General features: G+C 37.4%; 1 protein-coding gene across 4 annotated transcripts in view; it reads right to left on the bottom strand.

Moving 5' to 3' along the window:
- The window catches only part of SLF2 (SMC5-SMC6 complex localization factor 2), a 42,976-nt gene extending 19,916 nt beyond the window's left edge, over window positions 1–23,060 (bottom strand). The window contains exons 1-9 of one of the 4 annotated variants that reach the window (XM_006101728.3): window positions 22,769–23,060; window positions 19,908–19,951; window positions 18,704–19,434; window positions 17,150–17,207; window positions 11,694–12,649; window positions 10,645–10,715; window positions 7,554–7,676; window positions 7,016–7,183; window positions 3,348–3,450 (exon numbers count right to left, since the gene is read on the bottom strand). In XM_006101728.3, coding sequence (XP_006101790.1) covers window positions 3,348–3,450; window positions 7,016–7,183; window positions 7,554–7,676; window positions 10,645–10,715; window positions 11,694–12,649; window positions 17,150–17,207; window positions 18,704–19,434; window positions 19,908–19,951; window positions 22,769–22,908 — 2,394 coding nt within the window. In that variant the 5' untranslated portion in view covers window positions 22,909–23,060. The remainder of the gene's footprint in view (window positions 1–3,347; window positions 3,451–7,015; window positions 7,184–7,553; window positions 7,677–10,644; window positions 10,716–11,693; window positions 12,650–17,149; window positions 17,208–18,703; window positions 19,435–19,907; window positions 19,952–22,768) is intronic. The other 3 variants (XM_014467122.2, XM_014467123.2, XM_023743236.1) reach the window with 3 other exon arrangements.
- Window positions 23,061–24,986: the final 1,926 nt, after the last annotated feature.

Raw genomic sequence — 24,986 nt, 5'->3', positions numbered from 1 at the left:
GAAGAAAGAAAATATAAGCATTTACTATTTGCCAGCCACATATACAACAGGTGTTTTATGTGCATTTCATTTAATACTTATAAAAACCTTATGAAGTAGTCATACATCACACATAGGAGCAAATAGGCTCAGAGAGATTAAAATACTCCACCCAACATAATACATGAGCAGCTGGAATTTAAATCCAGGTCTCATTCTGAAGTCAGGGCCTTTTCCATTCTCACATGTTATTTTTAAAAACTTCATTTATAATAAGACAAATACAACATTTGAAACTATAAAATAATTTTTGAGTTCATATCATGCCACAAAACTCAAAAACCACAAAGGAAAAGGCTGACAGCTTGATCACTTCACAGGCAAAATCATTAAACCAAGAACTAGTAAAAATACTTGAAAAGATACAAATATGCAAATTAACATACCAACGTACTTTTAAAAAGATGTTCAGTATCACCAATAATCAATGAAATACAAAGAAAAATAACAAGATGTCATTAGTTGACTTCAAGATCGGTGAAGACTGAAAATATTGATAATATTCAGTGTTCAGAAGTGTACTAGGAAACAGGTAGTATGGCCAGTGTGAGTGTACTTTGGGAAAATTTAAAAAATAATTTAGTAATTTATGCAAAGCTATTGTCTTTGTACTTTTTTTTTTCAATCCTCACCAGAGGTTATGTTTATAATGATATCTTAGAGGGAAAGAGAGAAACATTGATGTGAGAAACATCAATTGGTTGCCTCCTATATGCACCTCGACCAGGGATTGAACCCATAACCTAGGTATGTGCTCTGACAAGGTATAGAACCTATACGGGACCATAATCCAACTAACTGAGCCACCCAGCCACGGCTGTCCTTGCACTTTGACCTAGTTGGCCTTTTTACACAGGAATTTATATGCAGAGTCATGTAATTAATAAAATTTTACAAGATAATTCTTTGGGAATAAAAGCACAAGTTTAAAACTCCTCCTTCCTCTCTGTCTCTAAAATTAATAAAAACATATTTAAAAAACAAAACAAAAACCCACGTGAATTTCCTCTGAAAACAGTAAAAAAATAAATAGTAAACTGTCTTTCTGGTCTACTACATTTAGATCACAAAGATGTAAAACATTTTCACAATTAAATTTACAAAATATTAATTAGGACTATAGCATTAAAATGAATTCTGAGCCTGGTCAGCATGGCTCAGTGGTTGGGTGTCGACCTATGAACCTGAGGTTACAGTTTGATTCCCAGTCAGCGCATGCCTGGATTGTGGGTTCGATCCCCCTGGGGGCTTGTGGGAGGCAGCTGATTGACAATTCTAATAATTGATGTTTCTATCTCTCTCTCCCTCTTAAATAACAATAATAATTTAAAAAAAGACATTTAAAATGAATTCTGACATTTATTTTTAAAAACTTGTAAATTGGTCGATCTATCATGAAAAATGAATTTGGAATTGGAAAGGAGAAGTGAGACACAGAAAAAGTGCTTAAAAATAATTATTAGTTTGGTTTTCAAAGAATAAATATGAAGAATATAAAAAACTGCTTACACACAAAAAACTGCTTACACAAAGATATGCTTGTATGCTATCATTAGGGTTTTAAAAAGGTCATAATGATGGGCACACATCAAGAAGATGAAAATTAACATAAGCTAAATGCAAAGTCTTACTTATAAGTTTAAGAAAATATGTATTACATAATTAGAGAATAGAGGCCTGTCATGAAAGCAAATAAAATTCTGAATTGTAATAAATAGAAATATGTGGGTAGAGTAGATAGGTAAAAAGCTTGCTAGAAACTGCTGGTAAGAAAGACCTTATCTGAAGCATAGGTCCATTTATATAGGGAGGGGAAAAATACTTTATGAGTGACATTGACAAGCTAAAGGTCTATCAGAAAGATGATCAGTAAAGAGACTGGAAATTTAGTGACTGCAGAATGTTTAGTGTGGAGAGAGGACAGTCCTGATAGTTATTTAAAAATAACTCAAGGGGCCTGGCTGGGTAGCTCAGCTGGTTAGAGTGTCGTCCCTATACACCAAGGTTGCCAGTTGGACTCCCAGTCAGGGCACATGCAAGAATCAACCAATGATTGCATAAATAAGTGGAACAACTCATCGATGTTTCTCTCTCTCTCTCTCTCTCTCTCTCTCTCTCTCTCTCCTCTCTCTCTCTCTCTCTCTCTCTCAAAATCAATAAATAAAAATAACCGAAGTACTGTAAAGACAGATGAAGCAAATTCTGGGAAGCTGTAGAAAAGATACTTAGTACCACTAGATAAAAACCGTAGGAAGACATTTTTTTTATTTAATTAGGACTGTTAAAAAATTACTGGGGTCTAAGTAGTCAGTTACTGGAAGCAAATGCTTCTGCCCTATAGTCTGCCCCACCTGTTATTCTCTTTGTCTAGAATGCTCTTCTCTCACATAGTGACAAGGCTCAGTTCACCACCTTCTTCAAGTCTTTACTCAGACCTCACCTTATCAGTAAGGCCTTACTGATACCATATATATAACATACATAGAAAAATCAAACTTTCTTTAGCCTATTTTTTCTTCATAGAACTTACCATTTGATATACCTACAAATGTGCACACACTCATTTATTGCCTGTCTCCTCTATACTAGAATGTGGATTTCATGAGATCAGAAACACCTTTTTCATTGTTATTCTCTCTTCACTACCTGGCAGAGCTGGCACTCAAAATTGCCAGCTTTATGAAAAAATGAATAAAAGCCTGTACTGGAATATCTAGTTCTTGCCAAATATAAGATTCTTTCAAATACTATCTTAAAGCCCAGACTAGAAACTCCATGTTTGTCCCACTTCTCACTTCACATATCATAGTTCTCTGATACCACTAAATATTTATAAAGTTACCATATAGATAATACAAAAATTAAGATAATTGAGGTAGATTTAAGAGTTAGATATGAATGAGGAGAAACATTCCATTTGATTTACATTAAAAAGAAATGAATGAGGAAAGATTAGTCAAGTCAAATCCTAAAAATGTATGCAGTCACCTCCATAAAAATGGGGGCAAAAGGGTACCCCCAGGATGTAAGCATTAGAAGATCTTTCTGAAACTAACTATAACAGTGATTTACCAATGTATGTCCCAGGTACAACATTACTGACTATCCTACACACTAGCTGCATTAGTATTTTCTTTATAATCTTTTTACATTTATTCTTTTGCCTCATTCTAATCCACTGAAATCATGGGTTTGATAAGCTGTATTAGTTTTTTCTCTAGTAATGTTCAAATAAGATTATATTTTAAAAGTTTACTTTTGACTGGGAAATACAGTTGGAAGCAATACCCCTCAAACATTTCTCTTACCCGAAACAGCCACTTTAACACAGGTACAGGACACTGGACATAGTGATAAGCAGAGGTAAGGAAGCCTTGCGTCGTCAAAAAAATCTGATCGGTTTTTCCTGATCTGAAAAAATAAAGCAAACTCAATATGACTGTTGACAAGAAACTTCTATCACCATACCTGACATAATCAGGAAAATGAGCAAGGACAACATCCTTAAGTCATTCTTGGGTGGATTCCACTCCAATGGATGGGTTACTTATAAAAGATATTCAATTGATGACCTAAAACTGATCCAATCTGTTGGCTTGGCTCTAGATTTATCTAATGGACAAATCTACATTAGCTGGCAGTGTTTATCAACAGGAAGAGCCTATCAAGTCTCAGGACATCGTCTGCTTTTGCCAGCTTGGGTTTGTACTTCCATAAACTCAGCACCAGAATTAATGTGATCTCTCTGGATCTGAGATATCATGCACTGAGAGAAATTAGCTCTGTGGTAATTCGAGAGAAAAGCATTGTGATAGAGACTGCTAATTGCTTATCCCAATATCTATCCTTGCCTTTCCTCTTTTCCAAACCCTGATTTTTAGCTGGGCACACTGGCTCCCTGAAATAAAAATTATTCCCAGCCTTCCCTGTGGGTAGGTATGGCCACGTTGACTAAGTTCTACCCAACTAACCATAAGTAAAAATGTTGTGTGGGATTTCTGGAAATTTGAATGCAAAGGCTGGAGCTCCAAGAACACCTAAAGCAACCAATTACGAAGGATGGTGAAGAAGAAAGATTATATGGTGAAACACCAGCTCTGGACTTCCTATCTATGAATTCTTTCACATAAAAAAATTTTTTTCTTATTTAAGCTCCTGTTAATGTTTAAAAAAATAATTCTTTATTGTTGAAAATATTACTTATGTCCTCTTTTTCTCCCCGGTGATTCCCTCCAGTCCTAACCCTGCCTCCAGCCCCAGATCCTCACTGACCCCCTTGTCGGTGTCCATGAAGCCCCTGTTATTTTATTTTATTTTTAAATATACTTTTATTGATTTCAGAGAGGAAAGGAGAGGGAGAGCGGGATAGAAACATTAATGAGAGAGAATTATTATTATTATTTTTAATATATTTTATTGATTTTTTTACAGAGAGGAAGGGAGAGAGATAGAGAGTTAGAAACATCGATGAGAGAGAAACATCGATCAGCTGCCTCCTGCACATCTCCCACGGGGGATGTGCCCGAAACCCAGGTACATGCCCTTGACCGGAATCGAACCTGGGACCCCTCAGTCCGCAGGCCAACGCTCTATCCACCGAGCCAAACCGGTTTCGGCGAGAGAGAATTATTGATCTGCTGCCTCCTGCATGTCCCCCACTGGGGATCAAGCCCACAACCCAGGCATGTGCCCCTGACAGGAATTGAACTCGGGACCTTTCAGTCTGAAGGCTGACACTCTATCCACTGAGCAAAACCAGCTAAGGCAAAGCCCCTATTATTTTAATAGTCACTGTTATTATATACTGACTACAGGCCCGATGCACGAAATTTGTGCAAGGGTAGGCCTTTGCAGCCCCAGCAGCCTTGGCTGCCTCTCGGCCCTCGCGGCCCCGTCCCCGCTCACTGGTCATTCTGGAAGGTCATTCCAGAAGGTAATTCTGCCCTCTGGTCTAATTAGCATATTAGCTCATTATTACCAGGTATACCGGTTAATAATGCAGATTTTAAAAAATTTTTTAAAAATATTTTATTAATTTTTTACAGAGAGGAAGGGAGAGGGAGAGGGACAGAGAGTTAGAAACATCGATGAGAGAGAAACATCGATTCAGCTGCCTCCTGCACCCTCCCTACTGGAGATGTGCCCCCAACCAAGGTACATGCCCCTGACCAGAATTGAACCCAGGACCCTTCAGTCCGCAGACCGACGCTCTATCCACTGAGCCAAACCAGTCAGGCTAATGCAGATTTTTTTCAATAGATGGAGTTACACATATGTTGATATATATGCGATTTGATATGTATGCTATTTTGTTGTATTGACAGCAAGCTTCAAAACTTCATATGTCAAATTTGCTGAAGGTGTTAATATCATAAATATTTTTACGCTTAAAAATGTCGAATTTTGTGCAAAAAAAAAGAGCATTTGCGGGAAGTTTAATTCATTACTTTATTTTAAAGAAAAGTGCTGCTGAAAGTTATCGTATACTTCAGGAAGCTTATGGTGAACATGCTCCATCTCAAGATACTTGTGAACTCTGGTTTAAACACTTTAAAAGTGATGATTTTGATGTGAAAGACAAAGAACGTCCAGGTCAACCAAAAAAGTTTGAAGACCAACAATTATAAGCATTATTGGATGAAGATGCGTGTCAAACTCAAAAACAACTTGCAGCCGAACCGGTTTGGCTCAGTGGATAGAGCGTCGGCCTGCGGACTCAAGGGTCCCAGGTTCGATTCCGGTCAAGGGCATGTACCTTGGTTGCGGGCACATCCCCAGTGGGGGGCGTGCAGGAGGCAGCTGATGGATCTTTCTCTCTCATGTGAAAGACAAAGAACGTCCAGGTCAACCAAAAAAGTTTGAAGACCAACAATTATAAGCATTATTGGATGAAGATGCGTGTCAAACTAAAAACAACTTGCAGAAAGATTAAACGTTGCTCAGCAAACAATTTCCGATTGTTTACAAGCAATGGGAAAGATTTTAAAGGAAGGAAAATGGGTGCCACATCAACTGAACGAAAGACAAATGGAAAACCGAAAAGTCATGAGTAAAATGTTGCTTCAATGGCAAGAAAGAAAGTCTTTTTTGCATCGAATTGTGACTGGTGATGAAAAGTGGATTTATTCTGAGAATCCCAAACACAAAATCATGGGTTGATCCAGGTCCACCATCAACATCGACTGCAAGGCCAAATCGCTTCGGAAAGAAGACAATGCTCTGCGTTTGGTGGGATCAGGAAGGTGTGGTGTATTATGAGCTTCTAAAACCAGGTGAAACCGTTAATACTGATCGCTACCGACAATAAATAATCAATTTTGAAGCACGCTTTGATCGTAAAACAACCAGATGGGCCAGAAGACAAGGCAAAGTAATTTTGCTTCATGATAACGCACCATCACACACTTCAAAACCAGTTAAAGACACATTAAAAGATCTTGCCTGGGAAGTATTAACCCACCAGCCATATTCACCAGACCTTGCTCCTTCAGATTACCATTTGTTCCGATCGATGGCACACGCACTTTCTGAGCAGCACTTCAAAACGTACGAAGAAGTGGAAAATTGGGTCTCTGAATGGTTTGCCTCAAAACAAGAAAAGTTCTATTGGGACAGTATCCACAAATTACCTGAAAGATGGGGCAAGTGTGTAGCTAGCGATGGACATTACTTTGAATAAAGCACTTCTGATGTTTCTCTTGAAATTATCGTGTTTTCTTTGATTACAAAATCTGCATTATTAACCGGTACACCTGGTAAGATCTCATCCTAATAAAGGCATGTGATGTGCCAGACGACTATATTACACTGCTTCCTATAATTAAATAATAAAACACAAAGGGCAATAGTAATAAAGAAGAGAAGTAAGAAACTGGATAGGTCATAATAGAAATTAACCTTTTAGAAGATTATATCAGTCAGAATCTTATAGTAATTTTTATATGTGAAAAAGTAAAATGTATGTTTTTCTACTTACTTAAGAATAAGCTTTTCTACAGCACTTTGTCCAATAAAACCAGAGTCTCTTAAATCCAAGGTATACTGATTGAAAATTTTTCCGGAATTGAGTAAATTAAATATTTCTTCACCTGGATGATGATCAGGAATAGCATCAATTGTAATTGAAAATTTCTTTAGAAATTCCCTGAAATTAAAAAAAGTTATTGAATAACAAACAGTTATATTGCATTTAAATTTATATTTAAAAGTTGAGTGTAAAGCAAACTTTTCTTAGGATCAATGTAATCCTAGATTAGAAGACTGGCATGAAAACATGTGTTTTGCTCCTCATACTTTTTGCTAGTTATTAGTCCAAAGCCACTAAATGTGTGTGAAAAGAAACAATAAACAGGAGAAAAAACAAATGATATAACTTGGCCTTAACATTTGCCTTTCAAATCCATCACAGATTAGCCACCAAGTAAATAACCATCAATTGCCCATTTATTTTATAAAGATAAAACTTAAAAAATGTATAAACTTAACAGGGTATATATTATGAAAAACCAGTATACCTTTGCTCTTCTAAGAGGCCATCCTCATCATCTGTACTGTCTTGATCTCCAATTCTGATAGGGGATTTAATGCCTCGGCCCTGCCTAATATCTTCCTGTAGTTGCTTCTGTAGTTCATCTAGCCTGAGAATTGAAAGAATGTTATAATAAATGGTTTGCCCTAAAAATAAAAACAAACTTTAGTAAAACTCTTATTAAGTACTAGAGGCCCGGTGCATGGATTCGTGCACGGGTGGGGTCCCTTGGCCTGACCTGTGGGGATCGGGCGAAACTGGCTCTCCGACATCCCCTGAAGGGTCCTGGATTGCGAGAGGGTGGTTCTTGGTGACGCAACCCGGAATCGGGCTCCCTTCTCTCTGGTTCCGGGTGCATCACCCAAGAACCGCAGCTGCTAAGTCACTGCAGCTCAGCAGCTCCTGCATTGAGCATCTGCACCCTGGTGGTCAGTGCGCATCATAGCTACCAGTTGGAGCGCCTGCCCCCTAGTGGTCATTGCGTGTCATAGCTACTGGCCAGTTGGTCAGTCGCTTAGGCTTTTGTATAGATAGATAGATATAGATACTGTTATAAGACAAACTTTGTTTACACTATGGATTAAATCATGTCTCCCAAATAATTCATGATATACAATATAGTATATATTATTTTCATTAAATACACACACAAAAAAATCTATTTTAGGTCTTAGACTTTTATCCAGCTACAGTATAGTACTAGAATAGTATTCCATCACATAAAAGACTTGAATGTTACTTTATAGCTAGGACTTCAAGAATGATGTCCAAATCATTTAGAGAAAGGGGAAGGAAAAAATGGCAAAGAATAATTCAATGTTTAATCTCTAATGCTCATTTGACTTCCAGTAGACCAACAACCTAATATTGTTAACTAGGTTTTCTAGCAGCATTAGTCATTATTATTGGCATCATCATCATTATCATCATCATCATCATCATATCACCTAACTCTTACCAAGCATTTGCTATGTTACAGGCACTATACTAACTTTATGTATTGACTTTTTTTAACCCTCACAACAACCCCATGTGGTAGTTCATGATTACCCATTTTATACATGAGGAAACGGCCTTACAAAAGCTAACTTACTCAACCTGACAATGTGAGGAGCTGGAATTCAAAGTCAGAGTCTAGCATTTAAGTCCTTCCTTGCTTATATTACTCACCAAGATTATTTTAACGAGGTCCTTATTCCTGGCTCCAGCCCCATAGTAGATGAGTGTAATATAACAATAAATGACCAGTAAATGTACTACTCTATTACTGCAGGAAACAGTCAATCATCAGATCAAACTAGCATCTCTGCCTTTGGTATGAGCAATGTTCAATTTATATAAGCAACATCAGATTTGACATCGCAAGTAACATGAATTCATGAAACATTTAAATAAGTTTACAATAAAAACAATTCCTCTAATTATATTCAGAAAGGGGAACACTTCTGATGTAGTATCTGCAATTCCTATATCTAGATACTTAGTTATCAGGTTTGAGACACATATATAACATCTTAAAGCCAGTTGAGCTTTTAGTGAAGTTCTCTGAGCTCATTTCAAGGATATACTTTGAACTAATAAGGAATATATTTACCTCCTCTCATTAGCAAAAGTAGTTTGCAATTAGTCACATAAATTTCACTGGGGTTATTATGACTCTCAAACTTTTTTATTTCTTTGTGTGTGCATGTTGAAGGTGTCAGTCAAAACTAAACTTCTTCCTCACAAGAGTAGCTTGGTGTATAAATAACAGTTCTGGTGTCAAAACCTGGACTAGGCAGGCATAAACATTAAAAAAATTTTTACCTATGCAAACAACAAAAACAAACAATCCGATTAAAAAATAAGTAAAGGATCTTAACAGACATTTCTCCAAAGAAGCTACAAAAATGCCAATAAAGACATGAAAAGATGCTCAACCTCATTAGCAAAATGCAAATCAAAACCATAATGAGATAACCACTTCATACTCCTTTGGTTGGCTATTATAAAAAGAAAACCACAAACAAGGCTTGGTAAGGATATACAGAAACTGGAACCCTTGTGCATTGCTGGTGGAAATATAAAATGGTATAGCCACTATGTAAAACAGTATGGCAGTTCCTCAAAAAATTATGCATAGAATTACCAGATGATAAAGCAATTGCACTTCTGGGTATATACCCCAAATTGAAAGTGGGTACTTGAAGAGACATTTGTATATCCATGTTCATAGCAGTAATATTTACAAGTCAAAAAACAAGAGGCGACCCCAGTGCCCACTGATGAACAAAATATGGTATCTATATACAATAGATTTAGCCTTACAAAGGAAGGACATTTTGACACATGCTACATGGATAAACCCTGAAGATATGCTAATGGAAATAAGCCAGTCATGAAAGGACGAATGCTTATAATCCTATTTATATGAGGTATACAGAATAGTCAATTTCATAGAGACAGAAAGTAGAACAATAGTTACACCAGGGAATGGGAGTTACTGGTTAATGGATATGGGATTTCAATTAGGAATATGGAAAAAAAAAGTTCTAGGGCTAGATGGTGGTGATGGTTACACAACAATATAAATGTACTTGATGAATTGTACTTGATGAATTGTACATTTTAAAGTGATTGAAACAGTAAATTTTATGTTATATATATATATGTATATATATATATCATAATAAAAAACCCACAAAAATTCTAATGCTTTAAAAAAAGTTTTTATTTATTTCAGAGAGAGGAAGGAGGGAGAGATAGAAACACCGACTGGCTGTCTCCTGCACACCCCCTCCTGGGGATCGAATGCAAAACCCGGGCAAGTGCCCTGACCTGGAATAGAACCGGCAATCTCCTGATGCATGGGCTGACACTCAACCAACTGAGCTACACCAGCTGGGCTCTACTAATGCTTTTTATCAAGAATTTCAGCTATCAGTTAGGTACTAGTTGTGGTAAGCAGAAAGAAATTTATGTTAATGGAGTATACCATAAAAAGCTGGAGCCTCTGATCCACACTATAAACAAGAATACCTTATTTCTGAAACAGTCAGCATGTTAAATTTAGCAAGGTAGTCATGATGCTAACTAACCTTTGTGTGTCTTCCATTTCCTTCACTAGACGCTCTAGAGTATTTGTATAAGTTCCACTATGAACATGTTCCTAAAACAAGAAGAAATTTTAGGAATACTTTATAACATATCTTAGTAGAAGAATTGGGATGTTTTAAGTTATTAAGAGTACTAAAGAATATTCTCTCTTTCAATAACCTGGGCCAGGAGAATACCTTTCTTAAAAGAGAATTTTCATCATCATGCTTTAAATCTAGTATTTTGTACTACAGGCATTTTGATTTTGCCATCTACTAGGAAAGGCACTACTTATAAAAAATTCTGCTAGCCTTAGGAACTGACTGCAAACACCCAAAGGCTCCATGGCTACCCTATCTTTATTTTTAAATCCTATTTTAGTGGAATCAAACTGTTAATTTTTAGGTGTTACCATGAACATTAACACCTTCCCCACCAAATTTTACAGACATATTAGAATTTAATTCAGCTTATTCCCAAGATAGAATGAAGCACTTTATAAATAAAATTGCACACCACAATTAACAACATTCTACACTCTACCTTCATTTACAGCAGTGGTCTCCAAAGCAGGGGGTGTGCAAGGTGATCCATTGGGGTGCAGGAAGAAAATAATAGAACTTCTATTTACATGGAACTTCTATAGAAACTCCAGTAGAACTTAGTCTATAGTAACTTCTACATAAAGTCTATAGGAAAATACCTTTTTCTTCTTCCTTTAAATTTTTTTTGCATATTCGTTAGAAAATACATAGTATAGTGATACATGTATTAACCTATAAGTATACATATACATTGGGGTGCATGCTCAAAAATTGTTTTACTAATAGAAGTGTGTGTGATCAAATAAGTTTGGAGACCACTGATTTACAGTAATAAAACTAAAGATATGGGAAACCCATTAACCAAACAAAAACTCTATCAGTTTCAGACCAATTATGACTCATAACAAATACTGGCTTTTAAAATAAGTTCTAACATTCTATCCCTCTTTCATAATCAATCCATCTTTCCCTCTTCAAGTAAAGATATTTGTTATAAAACTACTTACTGTATAGTCTGATGACTGAGATCCAAGCCCCTTGGAAAGAGCAGGAGGCTTTCCTGTAGATGTAGGAGTCTGATTGAAGTTCAAAGCCATTATTTCTTCCAGGGATTTTAATGTTTCCTCTTCCTCATCACTGTCTAGGTTGTAACCTAAACTTTCTTCATCACTATCAAAACCACCCCTTAGTTTTCTTTTCAGTGCATTGCTACCTGCATTAGAATTTCCTGAACTCTCTTTATCTGAAGGGGCTTTATCTGAAGGTGCTGGGATACATGGCACAACTTCCAAAGCAGCCGGGGGAGACTTTGTAGGAGTGCCATATTCTGAATGCAAAGATCCCCCTGAAATTTTCCCTGAAGATACATTAGAATCAGCCTTATTAGTCTTTGCTTTGTGTTCCTTGTGTTTGGAGGGCTCTGTAGAATGCCCAGAACATTCTTTAGATGAAGAACGTTCTTTATCTTTTTTAGAATTTAATGATACCCGAGAGGAACCAGCACTCGGATCATGGGAAAGTAAAGGTAAAAGTTTTGTCTCCTTTGATGCCACGGAGCTAGCAGTTTTATTTTTCTGAAGGTTGCTAGCTTTTTTAACTGTAGACTTTTCCTGAGGTAAAGATAAGTGGGGTTTCTGCATCTTAGTCTCTTTGGTACTTGCCACACGGACTTGGTCACTATTCCTGGAAGGATGGTGGCCAGAATTTGAAGGTGCCAAGCCTGCAGTGGAGCGGTCAGCTTCTTCATTCGGTTCCTTGGCTATATCTTCCAAGCGCAATACATCACCAGGTGTCTTCAGTGCAATGTGTTTTATAAATTTCTCTTTCTTATGTGGTCCATCAGGACGCTTCTCAAGGAAGGACTCTTTTGCTTTTGGCATTATAGATTCTCTTGTGCTTTTCAGATCTGAGTCCACAGAGTTCCTTTTTCTTTTGTCAGGGAATTTATTCTGCTTAGAGCCTGCTAAAATTTAATTTTTGCCAGATTAGTGAAAACATATTTTTCTATCTTAGTAAAGTTTACTCAATGTTTAGAACAACCTTTCAAATGTTTACATTCTAAAAGTTTAGGCTGAGATTATTCACCACATATGGAATGAAGAAAAAGAGCTAATACTATCATTTATTTTTTAACTGATAAACACTGGTGAGTTCAAGAAAAATAAAGCTAATGACAAATGCTTATTTTCATTCCAAAACTATTGAAAGTTTACTACCTAAATAGGATTAAAGGTGTGACTCTCCAAAACATAAAAAACTGTGTATTTGTATCAAGGAAAGGGTTACAAAGGCACTTTCCCTCAAAGTGCATACACCCTTTTGTTAGACCAAGGACTACCTGGTTCCAGAAATGTAACACTTCTATATCTAAATTTATATGACCTTAAAAACACACATATGGTAACTAGTTAAAGGCAGACATATTTTAAGTTCTCAATTTAAAAAATTAATTTGTCTTTCTCCCTAGTATTTGTTTATCCTTTCCCATGTATCGCTCTAGTCTTCAGCTATGTTATGGGTTGAACCATGGCTCCCAAAATGATATGTGGAAGTCCTAACTCCCAGAACCTCAGAATGTGACCTGTTACAGGGGGTAATCAAATTACAATGTCATTAGGGTGGGTCCTAATCCAATATGACTGGTGTCCATATAAAAAGGGAAATTTGGACATGAAGACATACATGCAGAGGAAAGATGACATAAAGATAGATAGGGAGAAGATGCTGTGATTGGAGTGATGCATCTATAAGTCAAAGAATGCCAAAGATTGTAGGCAAACACCAGAAGCTAGAAGAGGCAAGAAAGGATCCTCCCTTAGAGTTGTTAGAGAGACCATGGCCTACTGATATCCTTAACTTTAGATTTCTAGCTTCTAGAACCATAACGTAATAAATTTCTGTTTTAAGCCACCTATGTTTTGGTACTTATGGCAGCCCTAGGCAACTAATATAAGCTGTGTTAGCAGTTCCATCCAGAAGCAATTTAATAACCACATATATTAGAGTTAACCAGTTTTTAAAAATTTCTTATTGCTTAAAAATGTGGTTTCATTAATTAACTCTTAAAATTCATCATTCATAGCCTAGCCACTATGGCTCAGTGAATAGAGTGTTGGCCCAGAGACTGAAGTGTCCCTGGTTCAATTCTTGTCAAGGACACGTACCTAGGTTGCAGGCTCAATCCTCGGCCTGGTTGGGGAGCATGTGGGAGGCAACCAATCAATGTGTCTCTCTCACATCGATGTTTCTCTCTGTCTCTCCCCCTCTCTCTAAAAATAAATGGACAAATATTCTCCAGTGAAGATTAACAACAAAAAATTATCATTCATTAAAAATTCACTACTTATATAAAAAGAAAAAGAAACAAATAAAAACCTCGAGTTAAGCAATTATTTGTATATCTTGATCAATATATAATCTGGAAAATTCATCTTATAAAAATAAAAAAATCAATTAAATACATGCTTCATTTTTCTACAGATATCTCCTATTACCTGAAGAAATCATTCATGCCCACTCAGTTTTCTGGGATTAAATGTCCTATAAAAAAGGATAGGGGTTCCTTATAGTGCAGGATAAGAAATCTAATAACTAAGAAAAAGGGAACACTTAGGACAGATGTATATTGATTATCTTAAGTTTGAAGGTTATAAGAAAGATAGCTACAGACCTGTCAGTTTGAGTTTTGTTCCATTTTCCTAGAGAAGTCAAATATTTATTATAGCTAGTAATGAGAAGAAATTCCTGCTTTGTTCAGGAACTTAAAATTTATCCAGAAGAGAAAAAGTATTTGTGGGCAAAGTTTAGGAAAAATTAGCTTACTTAGAGCTTTAACATCTAGAATTAGAGGAGGGTGAATTGGTACTATGGGTAGGCTCCCTTTTTGCAAGCTCGCTAGGGCAATGGATTAACTGCAAAATTTTCATGATTCTTTTGTTTTAAATAAAAATAACTATTTTTATTGATTTCAGAGAGGAAGGGAGAGGGAGAGAGAGATGGAAACATCCATGATGAGAGGTAATCACTGATTGATTGCCTCCTACACACCCTGAGGATCGAGCCCACAACCAGGGCATGTGCCCTGAGAATCGAATCGTGACCTGCTGGTTCATAGGTCAACACTCTACCACTGAGCCACACCAGTTGGGTTCATGATTCTTTATGCACCCCTTGTGTAATCTTCAGATGGAATGTTTTACAATATTTCAAATATGTATCTATAATAATAAAAGCGTAATATGCTAATTAGACTGGACAGCCAAACGACCTTCCGGACATCCTTCCAGATGTCCTTCCGGACGAAGCCGGGGCTGTGAGGGCCAAGGCAAGCTGCTGCGGCTGCAAAGGCTGAGCCCCTTGCACGAATTTCATGCATTGGGCCTCTAGTTAGTATATAAAATACTCAGATAAGACAGTGATTGAGTCTGTAAAGAAAAAAGGGAAAAATCCAAATGCTCAATAAGGAATTAGTTATTAATAAATTATGGAATAAACTATCGATGGATTAAGCTGGACCTTAGAATTCAGCCAAAGGATGGGGCTCTGGAAGACCAAAGAGCCAAATGCCTACGCTGCCAACATTTCTGAAACCCTCAACTTGTGTGTGATTATGCATAGCATCATCACAACTGTGTAATAGTAGTAATATGAACAAGACATAACATTTAAATTATTAATCTCTATTCAGATAAAGATAAGCACTCTTCATGTTATTTAGAGTCCTAATATCTTTTATATCCTGTTGACAGTCAACTGAAGTGTAAATGTATATTTATTAAGAGTAAAATACCACAATTGTGAGGATTATGAAAAACATTCAAACATATTAGAAATAAAAATATAAGTGAAGGCAACATCTTAAGTTTGCCTCTGAAAACTGCCTCTCAAAAACTTCAGTATGTAGTATTATATAAATAAAACTACAGTCACCACTGAGGAAATCTATAAATCCGTGAAGATAATTCTTATCTCAGTCATTATCCAAGGGGGAAAAAAAGCTGAATAGCTTGGTGGCATAACCATAACTAGCAGCCTCCTACACTGGAAGAACTAGCCTAAAAATATTTTGTTCTTCCATTCACCTCAGTGCAAAGAGATCATTTATTTATTATTACAAACACTGAGTGCAGGAGCAATCCCATACCTGAGAAATTATTGTTCTTGTACTATTAATGTCAAAATTGACTAAAATTAAATCACCAAAAACAACATTATAAAATTTAAATAAATTTTAAAAATTCTATGAAACTTCAATCTTATTCCTGATGCTAGAAGCTCTTTAATAATGGTAAAGTATGATTTTAGCCTTGGCTGAAGATTAATTTTAACACTTGAGATCACTTGGTCAAAATGCAATGCACCTCTAGAATATATAAAAAAGTTTTACTGAAGAATGGTAAGTCAGAACTGTCTCTATACCTCCATTTTTTAAGTTTCTAAAAGTAACCATCTTATACAGATATGAGGCTCAAATTAAAAGGATATAGAACAAAGTATGGCACATAGTAAGTGCTCAATAAATGTTTGCTAGTATCGTTATTAGTGTGGAACTTTGTAAAGTCTATTTTTCAAAGTTTACAATCATATCAAATTATTAACAGTTGTTATTTCTGGGGGCCTTTCATTTTTTGTGCTATAAATTTCTGCACTGTTTAAATTTTATACTGTTCTATTTTCTAGTTTAAAAAAGAGAAATATATTTTAAGAATGACTGAATTAATAGCAGCTGTTTGCTATTATGTATTTTCTCAACCAATAGATATTAAAAGTACAAACTAGTGTCATGTAGGTGCCCTTGAAATTTGATACTAAAAAGGGATCTTTGTATTTGAAATACAGGAAACACTATTGTGGTTCATGATAACAGTTTCAACCTTATACAAAGCATCTTTAATACACCAAGACTTCAGATAGTCCACAATTCCAGAGATATAAGATTATGCTTCTTAATTGTAGCCAAGGATTCAGAAGAACAATGAATACCAATGTGAGAAACACACTGTTAGGAACTATTGAAGAATGTGAAGAGTCAAGACAAATCACTGTTTACTTATACTAAATTCTAGGACTATTCCTTTTTTTTTTTTTTTAAATATTTTTTATTGATTTTTTACAGAGAGGAAGGGAGAGGGATAGAGAGCTAGAAACATCAATGAGAGAGAAACATCGATCAGCTGCCACCTGCACACTCCCCACTGGGGATGTGCCCACAACCGAGGCACATCGAACCTGACCAGAATCGAACCTGGGACCCCTGAGTCCGCAGGCCGACGCTCTACCACTGAGCCAAACCGGTTAGGGCAAGGACTATTCCTTTTGAATATAATATTATAAACCCTAAACTAATGCGACACTCAAATCACCTCTAGGAGGAAACTGCATACTTAAACAAATTTGCTTTAAGAAACAGTGCCATTAAAATGCAAATTTATTTTAAAATTCATAAATTTAATTTTGATTCTACCTGAAGCAGAGTCCCATGAATCAGAAGACGATCTTTTTCTTGAGAGATGTCCATTTTCCTGTTAGCAAAATAAGATAAAATTCATTAAGAGTTGGGGGAAGAATGTGAATTTTTCTTCATACATTTGAACACAGATTTCTAGACTGAATAAAGCAAAAATGTCTATTTGGAGGTTAAATTCAAGCTTCTATAATAAAATATTTTAAATTCTTAAGTTTTATCATAAAAATAAAGGGCATTTGTATCATAAAAATATAAAAAATGCCATAAAATAAAGTCAGTTTTTATAACACAAATTTAGAAATTTACATTCATAGCTCAGGATTAAGATTTTATTAGAGCAGTGTACTATTACTCTGATAACAGTAGGCTTAATATTTGCCAATCAAATGGATACAATTCACTTTTCAATACTTCTGTTTAAGAACTGATGCAACACCAAACACTGAAATCTTATAAAAATGGACCAAATGTTACTAATCTCTATTGATAATTAGCAAATCTCACTGGTAAAGGCACCAAACTCCTTGCAAACCCTAGAGTTTATAAATATATTTTCTTGCAGCAATCTCCATTCACTCCCAGAACTTCATTGTTTGGTTTATGTTTGGTCTATCTGGTGTACAAATTTCATAGCAACTTTTCATCATAGCACTTACTGTTACCTAATCTTCCTGTATTTGCTCTGTATGTAGAGAAGCTCTCTGAAAAAATGTATTTAACAACTTGACTTTCCAGGGACGAGGGTCATCTTTTGTGCTGATCTAAGTTTGGTCTAGTCTCAAAAGATAAATCTGATGAGGTTAAGATGTGAAAGGGGGCCCTAGCTGCCTTGGCTCAGTGGATAGAGCGTCGGCCTGTGGACTGAGGGGTCCCAGGTTCGATTCCGGTCAAGGGCACATGCCTGGGTTGCGGGCTCGATCCCCGGTGGGGGGTGTGCAGGAGGCAGCCAATCAGTGATTCTCTCTCATCATTGATGTTTCTATCTCTCCTTCTCCCTTCCTCTCTGAAATCAATAAAGAAATATATTTAAAAAAAAAAAAAGATGTGAAGGGGGATGGATGGAGGTGGAAGAGGGCATAGAGGGGATAAATGGTGATGGAAAAAAACTAAATTAAATGAAAATTTAAAAAAATGTATTTGGATAATTTTCTAAGCTTTCTAAGACTTCTACTCAATTATTTAAGATTTATATATAGTCTAAACCAGTGATTCTCAAACTTTAAAGTGCATCAAAATCATCTAGAAGGCTTGCTAATGGCAGATTGCTGAATTCTACCTCCACAGTTTCTGGTTCAGTGGGTCTGAAGTGGGGCCTGAGATTTGTATTTCTAACAACTTAAAAAATTAAGGGCAGGAAACATTATTTTATTGAGTTTGATCAACAGTTGGACAAAACTTAATGAAATCAGCTTCTACTACACAATCTGTGTTATCAGTATTTCTTTAATAAGAGATACCAATATGATGTTAACAATTTTTAAATATTTTTAGATTTAGTATCTAAATATGATAAAGCAGTAGCTAAGCTAATTCAGTAATTATTTCACATACCAGGTTTGAGAGATTACTCTTTCCAGGTCTGACATCATTCTGTTTACTCTGTTCTTGCCTTGGTTGGTAATTTCTTTCTATACTTGAGGATTTTAAGGAAAGACTGTTTGCTTCTGAGAAAGAATTTTCTGAGTTGATTCTCTGTTCCATTTGCTCCCTTCTTAACTTCTTTAGTTCTCTTTCTTTGCAGTAAGAAGCTAGTGACAACTGGAACTTAGCTCCGAGTGGGCTTTCTCCTGGGTGATGCCTGGATAGGCTGCTTCTGCTGCTAAGACTTCTGGAGGTGTTCTTGAAGATGTCAGTTTCTGTCACTGTGGCCTGCTTTTTGGAATCTGCATTGGTCTTGCCTCGATCTCTATCATTCTTCTCCCTGCTATTTTCATGAGTCAACAGTGACTTCCTTCTCTCTGGAGATCGATGTTTTTTCTTTAGTGTCTTCATCTCTTTAGACAAGTGACATGAAGGAGGAATATAGACAGTCTTTGTAAGTGTCTTTGGACATTTGGTGGTTAGTGACACACAAGGCCGACATGACTCATGATCTTTAGGGTGCTCTTTAACACCTTTCATTAAAGCCTCTAAAATAGAGCTCTTTTCTGATGACAGCTTTTTGGGTTTAGATATTTTTGTCGAGGATAGTTTCCTTTCAAACTGCTCTGTCCCAGTGATGGATAAACCACTTTCTCCATATTTGATGTTTGATTTTTGTGGAGAATCCAACATATGTCTGTCTAAATAGCCAATTAAAACACACAAATCGCATGTTATTAAAAATATACAAACTATTTTGTATAAATATTTAAAGTATGAATAATACTAATCTGTCACAAAAAAAATTCAAATTGCTTATTTAGATAACAATACACATTTTATGGGGGGTAGGATTAAGACACAATTTAATTGTTAACAGCCTTACTTTCATAAGCCTTCCTTTTGCTACATCATGTAAGCTCCTTATGGCTCTATGAAATAAGTTACTGTATTAGAGAGTCAAAACAGTATGCATTATGAAAATTGACTATAAGTTTTAAAACATAGAAGCAAAAAGTTTATTCATGATGCTTAGAATTGTTTATCTTTGTAAAAAACTGCATTTTCATTTTTTAAAACTGTTCAAATTAATGAGTTTAGAGCAGATTTAAGAACTGAATCCATTTCCCTCTCCAAAAAAATCCCACAAAAAATGCATTAGTAGTATACATACCTGGTTTTGAAGTTGGTTTGAAGAAATCTATAATTGACTGCTTCCTGAAAATAAAAGCATAACTAATATGGAATCACATAAGCAAATACTGAAACCTCAATAATTCAGAATAAGTAAAGAACACTAGTAGACTTATAGAATATAGGCTGGATTTCACTATCTAGTTTAATCAAAATCTGACAATGGCAATAATGCTTTGCTAAGCTGATTATAAACAATTGGAAATATAATTCACCACTTCCTGTAGGAATAAATTTATAAGTACAACTGAGGTTTATATAATCTATAGTACTAAAATGAGAAGACTGGAGTGCAGATCCAGAGAACTGGTAGAGTGCTTCCTAGGGCTCAAAAAGCTCACTACTACATAGAGTAAAAGATCTTGAGGGAGATCTGATCCTATCCTTTGATTAACTTCAGTAATTTGATACAAAATAATGCTTAATCAGTGTTTGATAAATGAATAATGGAGATTGTAAAAACTGACTAAAACCTGAAGAGACTCATCACAAGAGTAGATGGTAGAATGCGTTGATTTGGCTGGTCTGAGGATGCAGCTGAAGAGTGTGCTGACAAAAGACAAAGGATCAAGTATTAACCTTATACTACTCTTGTACACTACAGTAAGATGCTAATCTAAGTAACAGCAGAAATTGGAATGAGTTCACAACTACATAGCGTCTCAAAAACCTTAATTTATCTAAGAGTTCTTTTTTAAAAAAAATATATTTTTATTGATTTCAGAGAGGGAGAGGGAGAGATAGAAACATCAATGATGAGAGAGAATCATTGATTGGCTGCCTCCTACACGGCCCCTATTGGGGATCGAGCCTGCAATCCTGGGCATGTGCCCTTGACTGGAATTGAACCCAGGACCCTTCAGTCCTCAGGCCAATACTCCATCCACTGAGCCAAACCAGCCAGGGCTATCTAAGAGTTCTTAAGTTATTTACAAAAATAACACATTACCTGGGGGGAAATAAAACAAAAAGAAAAGTTAACAAGAATAACAAAACCCAAATTGTTTTCATTTTTTAAAAAAAATTTCTGCACCCTACAGTGGACACAGAGTGGAACAGGACCATATTATCAGAATTCGTATTCTGATTTGTTCATGTCTTTAGAGTTATTTGTCAGCTGCATAAAGAGGGATGTTGTATCTAGAACAAAAAAATCAATCTTCTGGCAAATATGGCTAAAATGTAATTATTTTATTGAAAGAGAATAAGCAACAGTCTATGAATTTCCCTAAACATTTATCCACTAGGAGGTTGGAATGCTCAGAGAAAACGAACAATCCAAGTCCCTTGATAGTTAAGCTTCTTCATCTTATATACTTTACTGATCACATTAAAAGAGCAATGTCCACCTTTAATGGTTTATTGAGAGCCTACAATGTTTGTTTGAGATGCTGGTAGAAAAGTTAAGAAGTTATGAAATGAATGAGTAATGGAAGGAAGAATCTATGCATTTGTTTTCATAAAATAAATTAGACATGTCACTACATGAGAATCAAGAAACAAATGCTAGAGGTTCTGTAAAGGGAAGAAGGATGATACCTTCAGTTATTGGTTGAGAAAAGAGAGATGGGACAGAATTAAGAAGCAGTTAATTCAAAACAAGACAATACTAAATGTTTTTACATTAATTACTAAAAGTAACACTATATCTCTTTCCTAAAATATTAGATCCCTGGCTCTTTTTTGATTATTATACTAGAGAGAAAAATGGTTTTGTAAAACACGCAAGGTATTTGCAAAATAACTATGAACTTAACTTTCAAGGAATGTTTCCTTAAGTTCACATGCACAGAAATGTCTCTTATTTATAACTAGTTGCAAATTTTATAACAGCTCACAAACCCTTATCTGAAATTTTCGGGGCCAAATGTATTTTAGAATTCTGGATTTTAGAAAGGCAGGTAACTTCAATGCAGTATGTAAAGCCCCCAGTGGGGTCTGATATTGCACCCTGTAGCAGCAACCACATTAATATTTTTCCAGCAAAACTCACGAATACTTACACTTCATGGGATAAAGGCCATACAGCCTTCCATTAGTTCTAATCAGGTTTGGCTTCCAAGTAAGATGTGGTGCCAAACTCACTGAAAACTTTTGGTTTTCCTAGCTTCCTGACTTTCAGAATTAAGATAAGGGATTGTGGACCTGTTCTACAATAGCAGAAGATACATTTACTGTTAAACTTACGTTACAAGCTCTTAAACTTAAAATAAAAAAGACAGTACCAAGTGTGTAGAGAATTTAAACATGTTTTATTGTCAGAGGATGTCATTTGAAGAAATTCCCCATCTTTTTACATAGCTCCCACAAAATCTTTACATAAAAACTGGCCTCTTGGATTGGAGAAAACATCACATTCCAAATGTGCATGTTCTTTTAAGTATGAATTATCGTTTATACTGAACTCAAAAGTGATCTGTGGGTTTCCCTCATCACACCTTACGTAATTTCTCACCTACAATACAGAAAAAACGGCTTATACTATTAAACCACTAGGATCAGTAGAACTGGCAAAGTACAGAAAACCACCTCGATGTGCATGAACCGGTCAGGGCCCCGGGTCCAGCTATCATAAAGGACGAAAATCACGTTCTGAGGCGGGATCCCCGTAGCCATCCCGGCTGCGGTCACTAGACCGAGGACAGCGTCCCAACTACAGAAAAGGAAACTCGAACTCCCAGAAGCCGCCGCGCGGAGGCGGGGCGGAGGTTTGCCAGGCCCCAAAACGCTGAGGCCTGAGCTCGCGGGGGATGGCGGGAACTGGAAGAGCGGCCGTCCGCAGTCCTCCCTCATACCCTTGCCCCCGCGACCCGGCCCCTTCTCAAGCCCTCTGCACTGTACCTGTCCCCAGGACTCTCTGTTCTCTTTCCCGCTGCAGCAGGAGCGGTACTACCGGGTCTCAGATGGCAGCGCGGGGGCGACGACCCCGGGGCTGGGGATGAGGGGAAACCTGGCCTAGCGAGCATGCAGCGCCTTGTCATGTCGGCGCCGCTGGCGACGGCGGCATGAGCTGTGGCTGGAGAAGTTGGGTGCGTGGTTGCCGTCTTGCTGCTGGGACTCGGGGAGGCTGTCGGAACAGAGGTGGGCGGCACCCCCTTCTCTCTTCATGGCGGTTCTCTCTCTTCGGAAGTGACTCTTGTGTGAGCGGGAAGGAACCAGAGGACTATCAGGGGGCGGGTCTTACTTGAAGAGTCGGGCTCTGATTGGCTGATACGGCGGTCATTCCCGTAGTGGCGCAATAGAAAGCCGCAGCCTCTCAGGAGAAGGCGGGGTTTCGGGAAGGGGAGGGGAGAAGGAAAACTGCCCCGCGGTCACGTGCGCGGGGCGGGGGCGGGGCGGGGGCGGGGCGTGCTGCCCAGTCCTGCTCGCGTCAGCCTGGGCGGGCGCGCGGGGGCGGGAAGACGCGGGCTGCCGTAGGCGCTGCGGCAGCCGGCGACACCCGGCTGGTCGAGAGAGAGCGAGGGGCGAGGTTTGCAAAAGCAAAGCCGAGCAGCAGCTACCCCCCTGTGTCACACAATCGCGTCTAAGAAATCCCCAGCTGTTCATTACATCGTCTGCAACATCGTAGGCCAGAGTGCCCTAATGCTGTCACCACTTCCTCGGTATTCTGCACAGCCAGACCTGAGGACTTGCCCATTCTGTGAGCGTTCTTGTTAAGTGCTGTGGTGGATGATGATTATTTTTTTTTTAAGAAGGAAAAAAACCCCACTCAAATAAAGACTGATTTTATTCCACAAAAAACATTTTGCTTTTCAGCTGCTGAAAGAAGTTGTCCATGAAGGCTCTGCAGCCAGACTCCTTGGAGATTTGGAAAGGAACGTAAGGTCAGGTTTCAGTTACCCATGTTAAGCGTGGACAGCATAGATGCGTGAAAGCCCCCAGCCAGCTCCAGTCCTTTGTAAATGGCCTGTGTGCTCTGGAGTCTGCGAGCCAGGGTTTTCCTTACAAACTGCGAGACTGGTCAGAGTAGCTGAGCCTCAGTTTCCACATCTGTGGAGTGGGTATTCTACTTCTCTTGGTCATTGTACACTATGAAATGGATAAGCAATGCAAACTGTCCAGGTGAGAGTCTCTCGTGTAATAAGCACAGGGTAAATTAGAGTTCGTTCTTTAGACGGACTCTTAGACTTTAATTTACAAAATCTCCCAGAGACAGGTCACATACTGTTATCACTATTAACCAAAACAGCAATCTCAAGGTTGTCTAAGCTTGAATTGGCAGGACTGTTCAATCAGTTGGATGGAATGAAATCTTAAATGACACAAAAGGATTTAGACAGGTCTTTAAAGTTTATTGCACTGAGATTTAGCTGCTTCAGTAGCTAAGGATGCCTGACTGACCTGAAATTCACCTCCTTTCCTTCCCAATTAGCCCTCAAGAGGAAGAATTAATGAGGAATAAAGTGGCGAACGAGGTGACAAAGTGGAGGGTGGAAGACCAGCAGTGAATGTACAGGTCTCGCATTCATCCAAAAAGCACATATACACAGCTGTCTATGTACTAGGTCGTAGTGATGCAAGAAAGGAAATACTGCCCAGCCAGGTGTGGCTCAGTGATTGAGGGTCGTCGCAGGAACCAAGAGATCACCAGTTCGATTCCCAGTCAGGGCATATGCTGCAGGGGGTGTGGAGGAGGCAGCCGACTGATGACTCTCTTTCATCATTGATGTTTCTATCTATCTCTCCCTCTGCCTTCCTCTCTGAAATCAATAAAAATATTTTTTTTAAAAAAAGGAAATACTAAAATGAGGGTCATTTCTAATAACTGAGAAGTTACTATATCTTGCATTGTTCCTTACATAAAAAAAGAACATAATAGATGCTCAAAATGTGTTGAATGAATAATGGCATACATTGTTTATTAAGGGTTTCTACATGTATTATTTCCCGCCTCTTGTGTTAGTGCTTTCTGTTGGATGTTTCTACACTAGTAAATCCCTGCTTCTATAGCAGCACATCTATAAAACATTTAATCTGATTCATTTCATTGCATGGTCAGTCCATAAAAAAAAGAGTAATGCATAAAAACATGTTCTGCATGATCAATTAGTTGCTTTTC

This window comes from Myotis lucifugus, unplaced genomic scaffold (genome assembly GCF_000147115.1).
Source record: "Myotis lucifugus unplaced genomic scaffold, Myoluc2.0 scaffold_381, whole genome shotgun sequence".
Lineage (NCBI taxonomy): Eukaryota > Metazoa > Chordata > Mammalia > Chiroptera > Vespertilionidae > Myotis > Myotis lucifugus.
The sequence above is the reverse complement of the archived record's forward strand: the minus strand, read 5'-3'. Positions and strand labels throughout refer to the sequence as shown.